This window comes from Aquarana catesbeiana, linkage group LG09, assembly GCF_042186555.1.
Source record: "Aquarana catesbeiana isolate 2022-GZ linkage group LG09, ASM4218655v1, whole genome shotgun sequence".
Classification (NCBI taxonomy): Eukaryota; Metazoa; Chordata; class Amphibia; order Anura; family Ranidae; genus Aquarana; species Aquarana catesbeiana.
In genome coordinates this window covers 198,260,557-198,282,197 of record NC_133332.1, presented here as the reverse complement: position 1 = coordinate 198,282,197, position 21,641 = coordinate 198,260,557, and the positions used below count along the sequence as shown (strand labels likewise).

Below are 21,641 nucleotides of genomic sequence, written 5' to 3'. Positions count from 1 at the left end.
CCCAGGCTTACTGACAATTGCGCAGTTGTGCAACGCTGTACCTAATAGATGTCCTTTTTTCCCCACAAATAGAGCTTTCTTTTGGTGGTATTTGCGCTATAAACAAAAAAAGACTGACAATTTTGAAAAAAAAAAAAAAAAAACAATATTTTTTACTTTCTGCTATAAAACACATCCAATAAAAAATGTAAAAAAATATAATTTTTTCATCAGTTTAGGCCAATTTGTATCCTGCTACATTTTTTTGGTAAAAAAAAAAAAAAATCCCAATAAGCGTATATTGATTGGTTTGCGCAAAAGTTATAGCGTCTACAAACTATGGGATAGGATTTATGGACTGTTAATTTTTTATTGTTTTTACTAGTAATGGCCGCAATCAGCGATTTTTAGCAGGACTGCGACATTGCGGCAGACAAATCTGGCACTTAAGCCTCGTACACACGATCGGATTCTCAGCAGACAAATCGTCAGACTTTTGTCCAAAGGGCGTGTGCCAAGTCTTGCATACAAACGGTACACATTTGCCGGGCCAACAAACACAAACATAGTGATGTACTACAAGGAATTTCAGCTCTTGAACGCAACCCTTTGGGCACCTTCTGCTAATGTCGTGTTTGGTGAGCACTGATTCCGAGCATGCATGTTTGTACTTTGGACTTTTGTGTGACGGAATTGTGTACACAAGGAAAAATCAGAGGACCGTTGTCCGCCAAAAATTTACTAGCCTGCCATCCAATATTTGTCGGCGGAAAGTTGGACAACAATTGTCTGATGGAGCGTACTAACGGTTGGATTTTTTTTTTTCATCAAAAATAACTTTTATTGAGCATAAGGAAAAGATATAACAAGCATAGGTACATTTAGTGCAACATGCACTACATTTACAGATTCGTCCAATTGACATATGGTACATACAGGTAAAGAAATTATCCCGGTACATTCATTGCATAAGGTAGATTAACTAGCGGCTTATATGGAAAGAAAAAATTAACAATAGAGATGGATGAGTGGGACTAGGAGTACATAAAAAATATAATAAACAGGCCTCTATATTGCAAATCATCAGGTATTAGGTTGGGAGGAAACCAAGAGTGGGAAAATTGAGAGATAAGTTAATATATACCGCTTAGTTAGTTTGGGCGGTGGTCCCTTGCAGCATTAGTTGAGGTGTCTTCTAGCCATCTATCCCAGATTTTGTAAAATTTATCTGGGCAGCCCCTATGCATGTAGATTATTTTTTTGAAAGGGAGAGTGATGTTAACTGCTCTGATCCACTGCTGTAGAGTGGGGGGGGGGGGGGGGTCCCCCTCAACCAGGTTTTAGCTATCTGCAGTCTGGCTAGAAATAGTGTTTCTTGTAAAAAGGTGTGCAAGTATTTTTCACCTTCTGAGAGCGAAAGGAGGCCTAGTACACATTGGCGAGGGCATAGGGATAGTGGGGAACCCATTCGATCATGTAAAAACTTCACCAGTTGGGTCCAGTATCCTTGTATGGAAGGGCAAGCCCACAGTAAATGAAAAAAAGTAGCTGTGTTGTGTCCGCAGTTCGGGCAGTTTGGGTTGTGTTCATGCTTGTACTTAGATATGCGATGGGGGGTTAAGTAAGATCTGTGGAGCATGTAAAGGTGGGAGAGGCGGTCAGATAATTTGGGGGAGACTATTTTGCAATTAGCGAGAGCCTCCTCCCATTCTTCATCTGTTAGAGCGCCAAGATCCGACTCCCATCTTGTTTTTAATTGGTGAGTGATGGCATCAGCCGTAGGTCTTATTAGGTATATGTAAATTTGGGAGATCAGTTTTTTTGAATCCTTCCCCATGACTATATCTACTGGGAGTGGGATCTCAAGGGCCGGGATGGGGCCCCCCAGCTGTGTGTTAAGTGCGTGTCTTAGTTGGAGATAGCAGAAAAACATGTGGTTAGGTATATCGAACTCATCCTTGAGTGTCTGAAAGAGTTTGACCGCCCCGCGGGCTACAACTTGCGTTAGATATATGACCCCCATAGAGGTCCAGAGGTTATTATCTGGAATGGTGGTGAGTTCAGGGAGGTTTGGGTTGTCCCATAGAGGGGTGTGAGAGTGCGGAGAGGGTGCTTGGCCAATGCGCATCGCTGTGCGCCAAATTTTACAGTGGTGTATTAGCATTGCTCCCCCTTTACAAGTGTGAGTTGAGGGACGGGGTTCACAGAACAGAATTTGAAAGGGGTGGGAGATCAAGCAAGAGATTTGTGAACATACCATTTGGGAGTAGCGTGATCTGAGTGGTTAAAGTGGAAGAAGTGGGAGAGTTGGGCCACAATGTAGTATATGTAAAGATCTGGCAACGCCGTGCCTCCCAGCTCGGTGGGACATTTAAGGACCTTCCACGGCAATTTGTGACGGGAGGGACCCCAAACGAAAGTATTGAGAATGGTTTCCATTGCTTTGAACATACGTCGTGGGAGATGGATTGGAGAGTGCCAGAATATGTACACCAGTTTGGGGAGGAGGATCATCTTCACGAGGTTAATGCGCCCCATTACCCCTAGGGGGAGCCTAGACCACACTTGCGTTTTGAGTTTGAGGGTGGTGAATAGCGGTTCAATATTGAGCGCTATATATTCAGAGATTGAGCGGGAGATTTGTATGCCTAGGTATTTGATTTTACTGGCTCTGACTAACGGTAGAGCAGCTTGCTCGGAGTTAGGGGCACCCAAGTCCAGGGGGAGAATTTGGGATTTGGCCCAATTTATCTGGAGACCAGAGTATGCGCCGAATGCCGTGATCACATGTAGGGCTGCCCGAAGCGAGGGACCTGCATCTGCTAAGTAGAGAAGCATGTCTTCTGCATAGAGGCTAATCACCTCAGTCAGCCCCCCTATGCAAAGGCCCTGGATATGGGGGTGAGACCGAAGCGCTATCGCGAGAGGCTCGACCGCTAGGGCATACAGCATGGGTGATATGGGGCAGCCCTGCCTCGTACCTCGCGACAGTGGAAATGAGGGGGATATTCTGCCATTCACCTGAATACGTGCTGTAGGGGCATAATAAAGCAACTGAAGCCATTTTATAAATTTCGGACTGAAACCAAATTTTTGAAGGCATTCCCATAGGTAGTTCCATTCCACTGAATCAAACGCTTTGGCCGCATCGAGACTGACCACTACTCTGCCACCGGTGTTTGTGTGTTGGGATTGGAGGTTCATATAAAGCCGACGGAGGTTGAAAGCCGTGTTTTTGTCTGGCATAAAGCCGGTTTGGTCAGGGTGTATTAGACTGGAAATTACTTTGTTAAGGCATAGGGCTAAGATTTTGGCAAGTATTTTGACGTCTAATTGGAGGAGAGATATGGGTCTGTATGACTCGGGGAGTGAGGGGTCCTTACCAGGTTTGGGTATAAGAACAATGAGAGCTTCGTTCATGGATTTAGGAAGAGCGTTAGTGTCGAATATGTGTTTATAGAGTTTACTTAATTTGGGGATTAGGGTGTCACCGAATTGTTTGTAGAATTCAAGAGGGAGCCCATCAGAGCCAGGGGCCTTAGAAGTGGGGAGTAAGGCAAGCGCCTCGGTGATACATTCTGTGGTTATGGGCGCTTCCAATTGAGCGGTCTGTGATGCAGAGAGCGTAGGGAATTCTATGCCTTGCAGGAATTCTATAAGTTCATCTTGTGTGCGATGGGAAGTAGAGGTATATAGTGTTGAGTAGAAAGACCTGAACTCTTCAGCAACCTGTTCGGGGTCAGTGGTTTTGACCCCGGAGGCCGTCTGCAAAGAGACCACCACCGGGGGTTTGTGATCTAAGTGGGCCATGTAGGCAAGGAGCTTGCCCGCTCTTTCTCTGTGTTCGTATACACGTTGCTTGCTAAAGAAGATACCCTGTTTGGCTTTTTCAGAATACAGTTGGTTTGTGAGTTAAGATAGCTGATGTACCAGGGAGGCGTTCGCAGCAGTGGGGCTGTTCTGGAAATTTTGCTCTAGAGTGTGGAGATGTTCTTCCGCCTGGCTTATCAGTTGTTTAGATGCGACCTTGTGTCTATTGATGCGCGTGGAGAGGATCATGCGAGCATGCATCTTGAAAGCCTCCCAAGTGGATCCTGTCAGGGTAGTGCCATCGTTTATATTAAAATAGTGGTCCCATTCACATTGGAGATTCTCTATATCTGGGAGGATAGTGAGCCAGAACGGGTTCAGCCTCCAGATTCGAGTGATAGAGGGAGACGGCATCCGTAACCTGATCCAATAGGGAGAGTGGTCAGATAGCACCCTGGCATCAAACCCCGCCTCTGTCAAGTATAGGAGAAGAGAAGGAGCAAGAAAGATATAATCTATGTGGGACATAGATGATTTTGAGGGGGTGAAGCAGGAGAAACATTGCTGTGTTGGGTGTAAGTGCCTCCAGGTGTCTGTGAGGGCAAATTCTGTGAGGAATTTTCCAAATCTGGTGATGTGGGTAGTAGGGTGTGTAGGGTTAGCAGAACTTATCCTATCATGATGTGGGGCTATGACTGCGTTGAAGTCCCCTGCCCAAACTGCTGGCACTGAGGGATATTGGGACATAAAATCTATACCCTGCTGTAGTATATTAAATTGAAATGGGGGAGGGATGTAGAAAGTCAGCAGAAGAAACTCCAACCCCCCCACAGTAACATGCAAAAATAATGACCTTCCCTGGGGATCCGACCGCAGGTAGTGGAGCTGGAATTGCACTGTTTTAGCGACTAGGATCGCAATCCCACGGGAGTTGGAAGTATATGAAGCATGGTACGCCCAACCGACCCAGGGTGTTTCTGGCCTGTAAAATGGGTCTCAACTAAAATAGAAATTTCATATGCTGCGACTTCAAGTGTGATAAAACCGCAGTCCGCTTAGCCCTGTCGCCTAGGCCACGAACATTCCACGTTAGAATCTTGAGCATGGCCATGGCGACGGGGTGGGGTTATATAGTTGCAGCCGGAGCCCCAGAGAGTAACAGCATATGTAAAACATATCATTAGGTGTCAAACAATATTTAGACATACTGTCAGGGATGTGGAGCACAACTTCAGCTGAAGTAAAATCTAGAGAGCTCCGGGTCCGTGTGCAGAGGGCCGCCGCATGAAGCAGGCCTCCTCCCCCCGCAAACGGACGTATTAGAGGGATCATGACTGTCATAACCGACCGCCATCCACAATAAAGTTTAAACCTGCTGTCAATCAATGTAGACATACAATTGGACAAATATAAGAAAGGTGAGAACATAATACAAGTAAAAATAACAAAAATAACCGTTTCTGCATGAGCTCTGGACCAGCAAGGCAGAAGTAGCTCATTGCCATCCCGGGGAACTGAGGAGGCAGGGGCTGGCCAGGGAAACTTTCTTAGAAGGGTGGAAGTCAATTGTGGCTCAGGGGCCACAGTCCTGATGCGACCAGTTAGGCCGGTGGGGGGCGAACAAACTGAAGAACGCATGGGGATGTGAGGGGTGGAATTCAGTTCCCAAATGGCTGGTGCGGATGCACCGCCCGAGATCAATAGGTAGAAGTTAGTGGGGGATGGAATGGTGGCTAGCTGTATAACGTGGGGGGAAATAAGGGAGGAGATCAAACATGGATCCAACATGCGGAGCAGCAGAATGCATTACTCACGGTTCTCGACAGTAGTGGGAAACAACAGGTGAAGCGTTGGTAACGCACTGTCCGGATGCGAACTGCCAGGGGTTGTAGTGAAGAGCGCACAAAGCATTTCAGGCCGGGTCCAAATCAGGTTCTCCGCGTTGCTCCAGCCAGGAAATAACAGTGTGGGGGTCCTCAAAGAACTGCGCCTTACCGTTGTGGATCACACGGAGGCGGGCAGGGAAGAGCATGGCATACTTGATATGGTGTATACGGAGTTGCCGCTTCACATCTGTGAAGCGCGCCCTTTTCTTCTGCACTTCGGCGGAGAAGTCTGGGTAGACAGCCACGGTGACATTGCCGAAGGGGATGTTGCCTTTTTCACGTGTGAGTCTAAGGATTGTGTCCCTGTCACGGTAGTTCAATAATTTGGCAATAAATGTTCTTGGAGGGGCACCGGCCGGAGGGGGTCTTGCAGCCAGGCGGTGGGCGCGTTCCACCACGAATGTGGAGGAGAAGGCCTCCCTGCCAAAGGTTTGGATGAGGAGATTTTCAAGGAAGGTGGGGGGGTCAGTACCTTCTGCTTTTTCTGGCAGGCCTACGAAACGGAGGTTGCACCTCCTCAGGCGGTTCTCCATCTCGTCCTGCTTGGAGAGAACCGTGCTGAGTTGATGTTGGAGCTGCTCGGTGGAGATCTGAAGTGGATGTATATCGTCCTCCACGTTTCCAACTCGGCGCTCTGTTTCGGACACACGGTCGCGTAGTTTCTGGACGTCCTGTCGGATTAGGGATATGTCTATTTTCACCTCCTCGATTCTGGAGGTGAGGGTAGATTGACATAGGGGTATGGCCTCCAGGACCCTGGCCGTATCACCCGATGTGTGCTCGTCAGTAGCGGGGGGGTTGTGCGGCGCCATCTTCTTCTCCCTGGTCCCGGTCGTCATGGCGGTATTGTGCCAACCTGGCCGCCGTGCCGTATCTCTTGGGGGAGACATGCCTGGATGCAGGTGGATAGGCAGGAGAGGATGAGCGGGTCGACTGTGGGTATTGGTTCCCCTAGGATCAGTATACTAACGGTTGGATTTTAGGCAGTCTGGTATCACACAATTCCCGGACGAAAATACGATCGTGTGTACGAGGCTTTAGTGACACTTTTTGGGGACTGGTGACACCAATACAATAATCAGTGCTAAAAAAAAAAAAAAAAAAAAAAATTGCACTGACAGGAAAGGGGTTAACATCAGGGGCAAGCAAAGGGTTAACTGTGTGGCGGATGGACTCACTGGAGGAAGACACACATCTGTGTTCCTGATTAGCAGGAATCACAGATCTCTTTCTCCCTCGCTGACAAACCGACGGTCTGCCTTGTCCAATCACAGTGGGAGCGCGTGCCCCAGACCTGATGGAAGAGATCACGTACAGGTACGTGATTTTGCGCTAAAGGGCCAGCCTGCTGTAGTATATGTACGTGGGGCGCTCCTTAAGCGGTTAAGTTCCAACAAAGATCTCCCTGCCACACTGATATTTCAGTGTTTGGTGGGCGATTTAAGCCATCCGTTTCCTTTATTTCTCTGGGACTGGGCTGGGTTTCTGGGTCTGTTATCAATATGTAGGGCTCCCTCATTATCTGCTGGATTTCAGATTTACTTACAGTTTATTGGTATTTGGATAGCCCCGTGCCTTTAGGAGACTCAGTTATTCACATCATTTTCATATCTTGTCTTTCAGATTACAAGTTGAAGAAGAGGACCAAGACTGTTTTGTATTCTTTTATTTATTTATTTTTTGCTCTTCTTCTGGCGTCCCTACATGTCTTATGGAATAAAGGGCACTATAGAAACTGTGGATTGTAATCCCTCATGTTAAAGGGTAAGTTCACCTTTACAGAAAAATCTGTAAAGTGAACTTACATAGGACCCCCCTCCTCCTTGACCTGCATGGCGGAGATCGACCATTCTGAAGTTATTTGCTCAAAAGGAAAATATGTTTTACCACGTATATATATATATCTGTAACCTGATATGCAATTTATGAACAATATCAGATGTTGATGTACCTGTCAATTCTTACATTTTGTTAAAAATTTCAATTAAAAAAAAAAAAAAAAAAAGAGAAGTGTAAGAAACTGGAATGTCCAGTTCTGCATTCAAACAAATGGCGCCACCTCGGCTGGGAAGCCAAGATCGTTTATTTATTTATTTTTTATTTCAGGCTTCCCAGCCTAGAGGTGAGATGTGGGGTCTTATTGACCCCACATCTCACTGTAAAGAGGACCGATCATGCCATATTCCTATTACAAGGGATGTTTACATTCCTTGTAATAGGAATAAAAGTGATCAATTTTATTTTAAAGTGTTAAACTAAAAAAAGAAAAGAAAAGTAAAATTAACAATAAAAAACACAGAAGCAAACACATACGTAAGTCCCACCCAAATATGAAAACTGTGTTCAAACCACACATGTGAGGTATTGCCGCGATCGTTAGAGCGAAAGCAATAATTCTAGCACTAGACCTCCTCTGTAACTCAAAACATGTAACCAGTAAAACATTTTAAAGCGTCGCCTAATGGGGATTTTTTTTAGGTACCGAAGTTTGGCGCCATTCCGTGAGCGTGTGCAATTTTGAAGCGTCACATGTTAGGTATCTATTTACTCCGCGTAACTTCATCTTTCACATTATGCAAAAAAAATGTATGGAATATAAATAATTGAATAGCACATATTGTTTGATTTTCAAGATGCCTATTTTTGTTATGGTCATTTTTTTTATATTAGGTTATGACTGTAGGATGTCACTTTCTATGTACGCCCGATTCTCATAATTTCTAGGTGCCTGAAAAAGTATAGCCCGCAAAATGCATTGAACTGAACTCACCACATGTATTTTGTATCACTACAGAAGGTTGATGTCACATTACATTAACAAATTCCCAGTGGAATTGGAATTTGCTGGCACTCATTTATGTTGTTTATTGAACTGTTTAATGTTTTGTATGAAAATAAAAATTGTGAAGAGTAATTTAGTGTGCATGATGTTGTGCTATGAATGATAGTGGGTAGATTGAAAATCCCAATACCTTTTTGGTAACTATTTCTAACTTCAAAATATGATGTGATACATTTTTCAATCCCAATAATATATGGCAATTGAACCTCCGCCATAGTCACCAACATCTGAGAATAATTTGAGGGATACCTTGAAGGGATATTTAAAAAAAAAAAAAAAAAATGAAAAGAAATGTGGCATGCGCAATCCGCCTACAGTATGTTGGTGTGGCCAAAAAGTGAGCGAGTCAATAAAGCGGGCATCATGTCACAGTGTTTGGTACCTTTCCCTCTTGCTTTACACAAATTAGGGTCTAAGGGTACACTGAAGAGAAAATATGAGTAAAATAAGCCTCATCATTGTCAACGGATGCAATATTATCCCCAGCATCGGTGTCAGTGGGTGCACTAAATAACCCCCAGCATCGGTGTCAGTGGGTGCAGTAAAAACCTTTCAGATGTGAAACAATCATATCAGTCTCTTGGGACACGCTTGTAAAGTTTGCTGAAAAGTCTATAGCATATCTGTTGTGTTTATCATCCTTAGAACATACATATATCTAGATCATGTGCATGCTTTTTCTGTGGGGTTTTTATTTCATTTTGTACCTAAAAAAAAAAAAAATATAATATATATATATATATTTATATTATATATCTCAAAAACATATAACACACATTACGGAACCAAACACACAACAACTGGCAACAACAAGCAATCCCACCACAATAGTGCCATGTAGAAGAGAGCTCTAGGTTTGCACACAGCAGTTGTGTCATTAGTGCACAAAGATGTTCTAATCCTGGAGTGTCATAGGTATCCTGGAACTTTTTTGATCTAGAATAAAAAGCATCACAGACGTGGTCTGCCATCAGCAGCTCTAGCTTCACATCATACCTTCTGCTTCAGGGTGGGTGGAGCCTGACTGGCATGGCTCTCCCCACTCCAGCCAAAAGAATAAAAATGAATTTATGGTCCAATCAGAAGTCTTGATGCTACATATCTCAGTAATATATTCTTCATTGCGTTATCTTGATATTTATTCCAGAAAAGCTGCAGGTAGCCACCCTTATCCAAAACATAAGGCAGCCTTTGGGCTCAGTGCAGCTGACTCCAGATGAGTTGGGCAAATAAGTTTTTTATTGGCAGCCCCGAACTTAAATATCCTTTATATCTTTTCAGTAGAAATAAATCTTTGTAAAGTAACAGTACCTTCCACCAGGTAACAATTTTTCAGTTACTGAATTGTATTGGAGAATGATCCAAATCTTGTGCCCCGTCCAGATTGAAAGTGAGATTCAATCTGTTCCAGACTTTTCCCCTTTGTCTCTGGGACATAAAGAACCGTAAAAAGAACATTGAGGGCACAGATAGCTGCAAATAACCAGAATGTCCCATAGGAAGTCATAGAATCCTGCCAAAAGAGAGGACTGTTAGAAGACCGTGTTATTCAAACCCCACATAGACGGCTGAGTTAGATGATAACCAGAGTGCTAAGTAACCATGTTCAGATCCCAGTCTGAAGCCACCATGGCTATTTTGCCAGAAAGTGGTCATTGCACAAAGCCAATCATAAGCAGTCGAGGCATTTCCCACCCCCCAAGCCAAATGTACACCACTTGTATAGGTGTCACTGCAGGGAAGGGAATGCCTTGGCCGCTTAGGATTGGCTTTGTGCAATGACCATTTCCTGGCAGGATAGCTCAGGTAAATCTTGACTAGGATCTGAACACATCTCATGACTTGCCTGAGCAGGACTTTTCCTAGCTAAATGTCATTTACTATTACATCTAACTTTTCAACAGCACGTTTCTCCCCAAGCAAAGCTTGGAATTCAGCATCAATAAGATTTACTGGTTTAGTTTATACATAAAATGTTGTAATAACATCCTTAAGATTTCACAAGTCCTCAAAAAATATGGACTAATGTACAGTAGCTTTTTTTTTAAAATCACTACTGTTTATTATACCTTTCTGAATGAAAATAATTGCTTTACCCCTCAACCCACAATTACAAAAGATAAAATAGCTCATAGAAAGGTGTTAATACCTTGTTCTAAAAAAGTAAAATTAAAGTTACGTACCGGTAACGTCTTTTCCTGTAGTCTTTCAGGACAGCCACAATAGAGAGATAGTCTCCTCCCCTTCCTCTGGAAACACTGCGCCAGCCCATAAAATCTCTCCTCCCCTGCCAGACCTCAGTTCTTTCAAGAGTACCTCCGGCCAGCTGGGGAGACACAAGAACACATTAATAACATACCAATCAATATCATTACCATATTGCGTTCTGGTCTTTAATAAGACCCCCCCAAGCTTAGGGTGGGTAACTAGGGCTGTCCTGAAAGACTACAGGAAAAGACGTTACCGGTACGTAACTTTAATTTTCCCTTTCCGTCATTTCAGGACAGCCACAATAGAGAGGATAATCGAGCACTTACCAATTAGGGTGGGACTACAGCTTGCAGAACTTTTCGCCCAAAAGCCTGCTCACCTGCCGCCACCAGGTCCACTCTGTAATGTCTAACGAAAGTGGAGTAGCTGGACCATGTTGCTGCCTTGCATATTTGCTCTGGCGTTGCTCCAGCCTTCTCTGCCTGGGAAGTTGCCACTGCTCTGATGGAGTGTGCCTTTATGCCTCTAGGGACCTCCTTCCCCGCTAAAGAATATGCCTGCCCAATAGCTAATCTAAGCCACCTGGCAATCGTGCGTCGGGACGCTCTGAGACCCTTTCTGGCCCCAGAAAATAAAATAAATAGAGAATCAGACTTCCTTATTGTCTTAGTCATCTCTAGGTATTGTAGGATACACCTCCTTACATCTAAAAAATGAAATCTTAGTTCCCTTTCACCTGAAGGATTGGGACAAAACGAGGGTAGGACTATTTCCTGGCTTCTATGAAAGCTTGACGCCACCTTAGGCAAAAAAGCTGGATCAGTCTTAAGGACTATCCTGTCTGGCAAAATAACACAAAAAGGAGGTCTAATTGATAACGCCTCAATTTCGCTGACCCTCCTGGCAGTTGTTACTGCAACTAAAAATACTGTTTTTAGGGTAAGTTCCTTTAACAGGCACTTGTCCAATGGCTCAAAGGGACTTCCCGTAAGGCTCTGTAAAACCAGAGATAGGTCCCACCCGGGAAAGGGAGGACCCCTGGTAGGTCTCTGTCTTGACAGTGCCTTAAAGAATCTGACCACCCATGGATTGGTAGCCAGAGACTTCTCCAGATAAGCACTGAGTGCTGAAACCTGACTTTTAAGGGTAGCTACAGATAAACCCTTGTCCGCTCCACACTGCAGAAATTCCAACGCAGCTACGGGACTCTGCACCGAGAAGGAGTTTTCTATGCACCATTTGTTGAAAAGGAGCCAGACCTTTTTGTAAATCTTACGGGTCTCCTTTTTCCTACTGTTGAGGAGGGTAGAGATCAAGCTCTCTGAAAACCCCTTGGATCTTAATATACCCTCCTCAGTAGCCAGGCCGCTAATTTCCACTGCTGCACCTGTGGGCAGAGGACTGGACCCTGCGACAGAAGATCCTTTCGAGGTGGAAGGAAAAGGGGAGGTTCCGCTGCTAACTGACTGAGGATTGAAAACCATGCCCTTTTCGGCCAATGTGGAGCTACCAGAATAAGAGAGGTGCTCTCTAATTGAAACTTCCTCAGAACCGCCGGTAATAGTACCGGAGGAGGGAAGGCATAACATGTCCTGAAATGCCAATTCTGAGATAATGCGTCCACTCCCAGTGCTCCTTCCCCTGCGTTTAGGGAGAAAAAACAGGGGGTTTTCGCGTTGTCTTTTGAAGCGAAAAGATCCACTTCCGGGGGTCCCCATTTCTCGGATATGAGATTGAAAACCTCCTGGTTGAGGGCCCAATCTCCTTCCTTTAGACTCCTCCGGCTGAGAAAATCTGCGATTATATTCCTCTCCCCTCTCAGAAAAACCGCTGAGAGTGAGAGAGTGTTGGACTCGGCCCAGCTTAGAATGTCTTCTGCTAGGGCCAGCAGACTTCCGCTCCTGGTGCCTCCCTGCTTGTTTATATAGGCCACGGTGGATGAGTTGTCCGACCGTACCTGTACATGGTGGCCCTGGAGTTCCTTTTTGAAGAATCTGAGGGCTAGGCCTACTGCCCTCAGCTCTTTCCAATTGGAAGACCTCTGCAGCTCGTCGCCCTTCCATGTGCCCTGCGCTAGAAGGGATCCCAGATGTGCCCCCCAGCCCTTGCCACTTGCATCCGTGGTTAGGATCTGTGGGACTGGGATGAGCCACAGACGTCCCTGTGACAAGTTCACTTCCTTCCTCCACCACCAAAGAGATCTCTTTATTTGATGGGGAACCTGTACTAAGGTGTCTAGATCCCTCTGACTGTGGTCCCATACTCTTAGTACATATGATTGTAGGGGGCGAAAATGTAATCCTGCCCACTGCACTGCTGGAAGAGTAGAAGTTAGAAGGCCTAATGTTGACATTATGGACCTCTTGGACACCAGATGGCTGCACTGGAGGGAGAAAACTGCTCTGTCCAGTTTTAGAATTTTTTCCCTTGGAAGAAAAACTCTCGAGAGCGTAGTGTCCAGCAGGTACCCCAGGTACACAATGCGCTGTGAGGGAATGAGACTGGACTTTTCTAAGTTCAGCAGCCACCCCAAACCTGTTAGAACCCTCTTGGTTAGATCGAGGTCTCGGATCAACTGTTCTGGGGATACTGCAAAAAGAAGCAGGTCGTCCAGATAGGCTATAACTGATACCCCCTGGAGTCGCAGGAAGGCCAACGCCTCTGCCAATACCTTTGTGAATATGCGGGGCGAGGAGGATAGCCCGAAGGGCAGTGCTTGAAACTGCAGATGCAGTATTGTGCCCTGCAGGTCTACTGCTAAACGGAGGAACCTCTGGGAGGTTTCTGCGATAGGGACGTGTAAATATGCGTCTCTGAGATCCAGAGACACCATATAACAGTTGTGTGGTAGCAGGGCCCTGACCGTAAAGATTGACTCCATGCGGAACCTTTTGTAGCAAATTGACCTGTTTAAGGGTTTTAAGTTCAGAATCAGTCTGAATTTTCCCGAGGGCTTTTTCACCACAAATACGTGGGAATAGAACCCCTCTCCTTCCTGCCCCCTTGGTACTCTGTGAACTACGTTCTGAATCTCCAGTTCCTTCAGGGCGTCCACCAAAGCTTCGGCCTTTGCTGTGCAGCTGGGAAGCTTCGTAATAAGGAACCTTTGCGGGGGTGGTCTTGAGAATTCCAAGAGATACCCCCTTCTTATGACCCCCAGGATGAATCGATTGGGTGAGAGGGTCTCCCACTGTGGAAGGAAGGCCCCCAGTCTTCCTCCCACCGTCCCTAGAGAGTCATTGATCTTTACTGGCCTTCTCAGGAGGGCGAAAAATCGCCCCTCCTCTGCCCTTACCTCTTTGGCCCCAAGTTTTCTTCCCTTGCTTGGGAGATTCCTTGCCTTTTTTCGGACGAAACCCCTTTCTCGTCTGAGCTGGGGCTTTCCTCTTAGGCGGAAAGGACTTCTTTTTGTCCGCTGTACGGTCTAAGACCGTCTCTAAACCAGGGCCAAAGAGTAGATCACCTGTCAGGGGTATCCCGCACAATTTGACCTTGGAGGCGGTGTCCCCCGGCCAAGTTTTCAGCCAGAGCGCTCTTCTGGCCGAATTCGCCAGCGCCGCTGATCTGGCCGACATACGGACCGACTCTGCTGAGGCGTCTGCAATGTATGCGATTCCTCGCAGAATCGTGGGGAACGAGGCTAGGATAGTCTCCTTGGCTGTGCCAGCTTCAATGTGCTCCTGAATCTGGAAAAGCCAGTGCTCTAAATTGCGGGCTACGACCGTAACAGCCATTTCTGGCTTTAAAGTTACCCACAGTTGAGTCCCACGTCTTTTTTAGAAGTGAGTCTATCCTTTTGTCCATGACATCCGACAAAGCCCCCATATCCTCGAATGCCAGGTCTGAGACCTGAGAGAAGGCGGCATCCAACTTGGGATTTTTATTCCAAATGGACGCTGGATCCTCTGAAAATGGAAACCTTCTCTTAAGGGAGCTAGAAAAGAAGGGTTTCCTCTCAGGATCCTGCCACTCCTTCTTAATCGTTTCCACCAGCACTTCATGTACTGGAAAAACTTTTCTTTTTTGATCTCCCAAGCCCTTATACATAAGGTCATGGAGAGATAGGGGTTTTTTATCCTCGTGTATCCCGAGGGTTGTATATATTGCCCCCAAGAGATCTTCCACCTCATCCAGGGACAATTTATACCTGGAGATTTTCCTGGACTCCCCGTCCTGGTCCTCCCCTTCTGATTCCTCATGGGAATCAGACGTGCCACTGTCCGGTTGCCTCCGCTCCACCCCGGAAGGGCCTGACATCTCCTCTGCCATAACTAAATTGGTAGATCTGGCAGGTGCAGAGCCCTGAGCATGAGGCGGGGTTGTGTCCTGCTGAATGGGTTTAGAGGGAAGCTTGAACGTCTCAAATAAGGTTTTAAAAGATGAAAAGGTGGATGACAGCTCTTTCACAGAAGCTGCCAACCCAGACTGCTGTTCAGATTCCCTTTCCTTAACCAGGGAGTCTATGCACTCTTTACACAAAACTTTAGTCCATGCTTCCCCTAAACTGTCTCTACAAGAGGCACACTTCCTTTTAGAGACATGAGTGGACTTTGTTTTTTCTGTAGATTTCTGAAAATACATACAAAAAAACACATATTACTTCCAGCAAGTTTAAGTGGAAACAACCCTGGGGGTGTACCAGATCCACCTTAAGGGAACTGCGCTCACCCCCCCACCCCCTGACCACCCAGGGGGACTGCCCTCCCTCTAAGTAAGGAACCATACAAGAGGGAGAGCAAACCTTAGATAGAGAGGACCCCTCCCCAGGGAACTCTTACCTTTGGAAGGCTGGAGACAGCGTCCGAATGAGCTGCAGCATCTGCCTCAGACATGACTGCAGGTGGTTGCCTGTGTAGAGTCTTACACTGTGTACATGTGAAGCGACTCACTCCAGCCTGAGCCCGGCCCCCTATCAGCCCCGCGACCCGGAACCGGAAGTCGCGGGTCAAAGGGAAAGCGTTCGCCCCCCCGCCGGAAATGACGTCACCCGTCGTCCGGCCCGCTGGTTCCAAACTTTTGCGGCCTGTATGAATACAGGGGAGAGCGGACTGTCTCCATGCTGCGGCCCTGTGGACGCGATAGGGGTCCCCCACGACCTGATGCCACGCTCGGCAAGGAAGGGGTGGCTTCAGCTGCGGTATGTACCGCCACTCTTCATCCTGGAAGCCCCTGCTTCCCTAGGGATGATTTTTTAGAAAGAGGCCACAGTCTCCCTGACTGCACCCGGCCTGGTTCCTCTGCACAGTGTCTCCCCACCGGAGGAAACACTAATAACTGAGGTCTGGCAGGGGAGGAGAGATTTTATGGGCTGGCGCAGTGTTTCCAGAGGAAGGGGAGGAGACTATCTCTCTATTGTGGCTGTCCTGAAATGACGGAAAGGGAAAATATAGACTACACTAAAGGTAATAAAGTAATTCACAGTGTATAATACATGAAGAGCAGCAAACCTACCATCATATCCTGAAACTCCTTTGTCACCAGGAAAGCGCAGCCCCAATTAGTAATGACACATACTCCACTGGCCACACCCCTTGCACGCAGAGGGAAGATCTCAGACATGACCAGCCAGGGAATGGGACCCCAGCCGATTGCAAAACCTGCAGAGAACCCAAAACATAGAACATGCACTAAGGATCACTATCAGACCAATCAGAAAACATTTTTAATGACCCCCACCCACATGGGGGGAAACGGATGGGGATGACAGAACTCCCCTAATCCCTCCCACTGGGACATACCCGCCTGCCCCAGTATTCCTGCTGGACATTACCCCCACAATTCCTTCCACTGGATGGTGGTTAGGGCAGGGGGTTGATGAAAAAGAGGCAACTGGTGTGGTGGCGACTAAAGCCCGCAAGGGGTGAAACACGCCAGATTTCTCTTTATGTTGGATTTTTTTTACTCTTAGTGTATATATATTAAATAATATTTTATAGTTTTGAAAGCCGGGTTGCTGACCTTTCTCAAATGAAGTGGTGGCGACAGTGGAGGTGGCCCTGCAAGCCTGCCCGTAAGGGTCAGGCACACTAGTCAGGGTGAGTCGGCAGGCAGGTGCGATGGTGCAAGTGGAGTGTACAGGTGTGCTGATTGGTGTTGGGCGCAAGGTAGAAGAATGTTAAAAGCGAGAATGGGAGTTTGTACAGAAAGCAAGTTATCTGCTATCAGAGTAGGGGGAACAGATGGCGGGCGTAGTACTTGCAGAGTAGTTGAAGCAGGTTGGGGGTGTAGTGCTGGCAGAGTGGGGTGATAGGGTTTGATTGCTGGCAGAGAGCCAAGTAGGGGATAGATAGGTGATGGTGGTGCTGACAGAGTGAAAGTGTAGGACTTCAAAGTGGTGGTGGGTTTTGGGGAGGGCAGGCATAGGAGGTATTGCTGCTAGTACTTTTGGAATTGTACACGTCTTTCACTACTCAAACAGCTTATATTTATGATGCAACCACCAGCTACATTAGATGGAATTTTAAGGCCATCGTGGAGAATTCCAAGTGGGTGAAGTTACTATTCAAAATTGTTAAATATACACTGGAGATCAAAATTAGAGAAGAATTTATGAACACTTGATTTTTTCAGAAATAATGTACAGGCAGTCCCAGAGTTACGAACGACTCCTACTTACGAACGGCCTCAAATGCTGGCCACTTTTGCTCCACGCTGGTCCTGGATACCTCCGGACACATTCCATACTGCAGTACTACATGTACTGCATGGCCAGAAGAGCCCCAGATAACATCACAATCACCCGGAACATCCCACATCCATGCACAGGCTGACGTTACACTTACGAATTGCCACTTACGAACAAACCTACAGTCCCTATTGTGTTCGTAACTTGGGGACTTCCTGTAATCTTCATTGCTCAACATTTGATGGAATTTTTGTGGCTATACCATGCAAACAGAACAGTGTCTTTCAAAATAACCAAGGCGAGGCAAGTGAGGATGTGACGTGCTTTGTTTGGGGGAGGGGCCTGGCAGTGGGGCGGTGGAGGACGAAGGCAGGAATGAAGACGGCTTTTCAGAAGGCACGGGGTGAGAGACCGGGGCCAGCCGACTAAACCCCCCTCCTAGGCGGCGGAGGTGTACGCTGGGCGGCCGGTCACACACAAAAAAAGGAGAAAAAGTCCTGCGGACTAAGCACAGTAGATCTGCAGGCTGGCCGGCACGGCGTCCGTCCGACGTCACAGCGTCCTCCCGTTCCTCCCCTTCGGCTCAGCTCCCTGGACACCGCCTGGATGCTCTCCATTATATCACCCTCTGTTCTGCAGCCGTACAGCAACACGATGAGGAGTGAGTGTGGGCAGTGCACTCAGTGAATGGCGGTTCTGGCTTACAGCGGAGCGTGGATAAGTGAAGACCTAGCGGCGTGGGGATCCCCTCTCTTTAGAAGACGTGTATCACTGTCAGGGTGCAGTAATCAAGCAACCCCCACTGGAAGACCGGGAAGTCCCTAAGAGGCCTGCAGGACCCAGGTAGGACCTTCTTTTTGGAGAGCAATCTCACCTACCTGAACTGTATTGTTGTGACGGCAAATAGCCTTAACACAGAAACAATAAATTAATTTAAAGGTGCAGCGGGCTTGTGATAGCCAGAGGGAAAGTAATATATCTATGCATACCAAAAACCTAACAAATCAAGTGTGAGCGGTTTAGCTTTGAAAGAGAGCGGAGACCCTTTACAGCCCACTATTGTGTACTATCAAAAGTAAAGGAGGCCAGAGGAGGGGTTGAAGTGACCTGGGGCTACATTAACAAAACTGCACTGGTAAAGTGTTCGGAAGTAAAACTTAAAGGGGCTGACGGGGTACATTTTGAAGATAAAACACCTGTAAACTGCTAAACTGCCACGCGGGGGAAAGATTGAGGTGGGCTAACCCGGAAGAAGCGTTAAGGTCGGTGTAAATAGGTGAACGAACGAAGTGCAAGGAAGGGAGGAATATGAGAGGACGCTCCCAAAAGCAAGCAGAGCTCAACAAGCCCAGAGATAGTTTAAATTCCAGCACAATCCAAAAATATCTAAAAAGTCCAGGTATGGACAGCAAACAACATGAAATTAAGGATAAAAAGAAGGCCACTGTTAAGAACAAAGGTCGCAGGGGGGGACCCCCAACATCGGTGCCTCCGCTGAAGTAGAACCGGATTTAAGCATGGAAGCTGACCCGGCTGCAGAAGCACTTCCAACCAAATGTGAGATACAGGATATGTTTTTCAGGCTGGAAAATTCAATTAAGGCAGAAATCCTCAACGTAAGGACAGACATGGGACATCTTTTAAAATGAGTTGAAGTAGAGATGGTTTCAGAACACCAGGTCCAGGAAATAGCGGCTCTTAAGAAACAAGTAAAAACATTGCAGGGGGACCACCGTGAGTTGATGTACAAATTAGAAGAGCAAGAAAATCAAAACAGGTGGCAAAACCTAAGAATCAGATCCCTACCAGAGCAGAGAGGAGAAGATCTGTCCGCAGTAATGAAAGAGCTTTTTAATCCACTCCTGGGTAGGGAACCAGACTGCGAATTAAAGACAGAGTCCACCGGATAAGAAAACCCCCAAACGTTAGAGAAGATGTGCCCAGAGACATTATAGTTAAGTTCCATCAATTCGAGGACAAAGCAAAGATCTGGAGTAGTCTTAGAGGAGCACAACCAGTGAAATTTAATAACCAAGGAATTCAAATATTCTCAGATCTCTCCGCTGGAACTTTGGCAAGAAGACGCCAATTAAGACCGATACTGGACTTATTGAGGGGGCCAAATATAAAATATAGTTGGGGGTTTCCCGTTGTCCCTGAGTGTGACGAGAGAGGGCAGGGTGTTCAAAATAAAAAGAGAGGGAGATCTGCAGGATTTTTGCAGGAATCTAGATATTCCTGTACCAAATATCCCAGAAGGGGTTTTGCCTTGATTGAAGGGTTCTGATAGCAAATGTCCCTAATAAAAGGGGAGGGGGGAATGGGGGGCTGGAGGAGGTTTCTTGTTTTTGGGGGGTTGGGTCGGTTGGAGGGGGGGGGGGAGGCTGGGGAGGGGGGGTGAAGAAGTGTTTGGTAGGAGGGCCTCCGTGGTACACTCCACCCTTAGGGGAGGAGGGACCCCACGGCTGTCCATAGTCAGAGCCTCACCCCATAGCACAAGGGGACGCAGGTCGGGAGTATAGTAACCTTGGCACTGCAGCCCATTGCCCAAGCAGTGGCAGGGGAGGGGAGGGGGGTGGGTGGTGGTCGAGGGGGGGGGGTGGGGGGCGGGAGGTGGGAAGGGGTGCCCTTGCAGAGTTATATTAAACGGAGAGGTGGAAATGAGCGGTGATGGAGGTTAGGTGTCTGTCCTATAATGTGAAGGGGCTAAATTCACCCAGGAAAAGGCGAAAAATCTTAAATGAATTGCAGAGCTATGGTGCAGATATATATTTTTTTACAGGAGACCCACTTGGTGCATGAGGAAAACAAAGCTGAATTCAAAGAATTTTCCATCATGGATCTATTGTGATACACCAATCAAAAGGGCGAAGGGAGTGGCTATCGGGTTCTCGAAATGGATTAAATTTACACTGATTGAGAAGAGGATTGACGTAGAGGGGCGGTTTATGTTTGTAAAAATCAAACTAGGGGATAGGACGTACACATTAGCCAATGTTTATTGCCCGAACAGAGACCCGATAAGATACCTCTCCCGGACCCGGGTTAGTTTGGGGGCATTTAAGGAAGGGGAAACGATTTTAGCAGGCGACTTTAATTTTTGCTTAGACCCAGCCTTGGATAGGTCATCTGGAACCCGGAAAGTGGGTAAAAAATTGCTGATGAGTTTAGGGAGAAAGTTCCATGATAACCAACTGATCGATGTTTGGCGGGTACAGCACCCCAAGGAGAGAGATTACTCTTTCTTTTCCCCGGTCCACAGGACCTATTCAAGGCTGGATTATTTGATGGTGGATCACAGCCTGTTGGAGGGTATAGTAGAGTCGAAGATTGAGACCGTGACTTTATCAGATCATGCTCCAGTATCGATGATAGTAAAGTTCAGGGGCCTACAAAGGGTCCCGTTCTCATGGAGATTCAATGAAGATCTTCTTAAGAAAGATAGCGTTGTCGACAAAATACAACGGGAAATTGACGAGTTTTTTTCCAATAATGAGTCAAGTGAGACAACAGGGGCAGTCCTATGGGAGGCCTTTAAGGCATGCATAAGGGGGGTCCTCATCTCTATTGATTCAGGTGAGAAGACAGAAAGGGAAAAAAAGAAAGAAAGTCTCATTACTAACATACACCAGTTAGAACAGCTCCATAAAGCCTCTAAGGGCTGTGATAAATCTGTATTTAAAGAACTGGTATTAAAAAGAGAGGAGCTAAGGGAGTTAATAGAAGAAGAGTCAGTGAAAACCAGGAATAAATATCTAAAAAATTGCCATCTGAAGGGAAATAAGGTGGGGAAACATTTGGCATCAGTCATTAAGGAAAAAAAGGACGAGAACTTCATAGAGAAGATCAAAAATAAAAAAGGCGAAATGAGACACACCACCAGAGAGATTGGAGAGGAATTTAGACAGTTTTATTGATTGCTATATTTGGTAGGGCAGAGGGAAAAAAGTAGTGGAAATAAAGAAGAGAAGATGAGAGAGTTTTTAAAAGGGGCGGGTCTTCCAACCTTGTCGGAAGCAGATGTATTAGAGCTGGAGAGTCCGATAACGGAAGAGGAGGTATATTTGGCCCTAAAGTCATCCCCCCGGGCAAGAGTCCGGGGCCAGATGGCTTTACAACCAGCTTCTATAAAAAAATTTGTAGTACCCTGGTCCCTCGGTTGAACCAAATGTGGAACGGCCTTGGGAGGCTGGGAGAGTTGTGTAGAGAAGCTCTGTTGGCTTCAGTGACACTAATTCCCAAGGAGGGGAGGGACCATACCTCGTGCGCGAGTTATAGACCGATTGCA

The 21,641-nt window shown here is 46.6% G+C and overlaps 1 protein-coding gene across 2 annotated transcripts in view; it reads right to left on the bottom strand.

Annotated features, from left to right (window-relative positions):
• Positions 1–793: 793 nt before the first annotated feature.
• The window catches only part of SLC2A8 (solute carrier family 2 member 8), a 56,600-nt gene continuing 35,752 nt past the window's right edge, over positions 794–21,641 (bottom strand). Inside the window, exons 10-11 of one of the 2 annotated variants that reach the window (XM_073599516.1) lie at positions 16,180–16,325; positions 794–10,030 (exon numbers count right to left, since the gene is read on the bottom strand). In XM_073599516.1, coding sequence (XP_073455617.1) covers positions 9,854–10,030; positions 16,180–16,325 — 323 coding nt within the window. In that variant the 3' untranslated portion in view covers positions 794–9,853. Of the gene's footprint in view, positions 10,031–10,657; positions 10,844–16,179; positions 16,326–21,641 lie in introns of those variants that run through there. The other variant, XM_073599517.1, reaches the window with a different exon arrangement.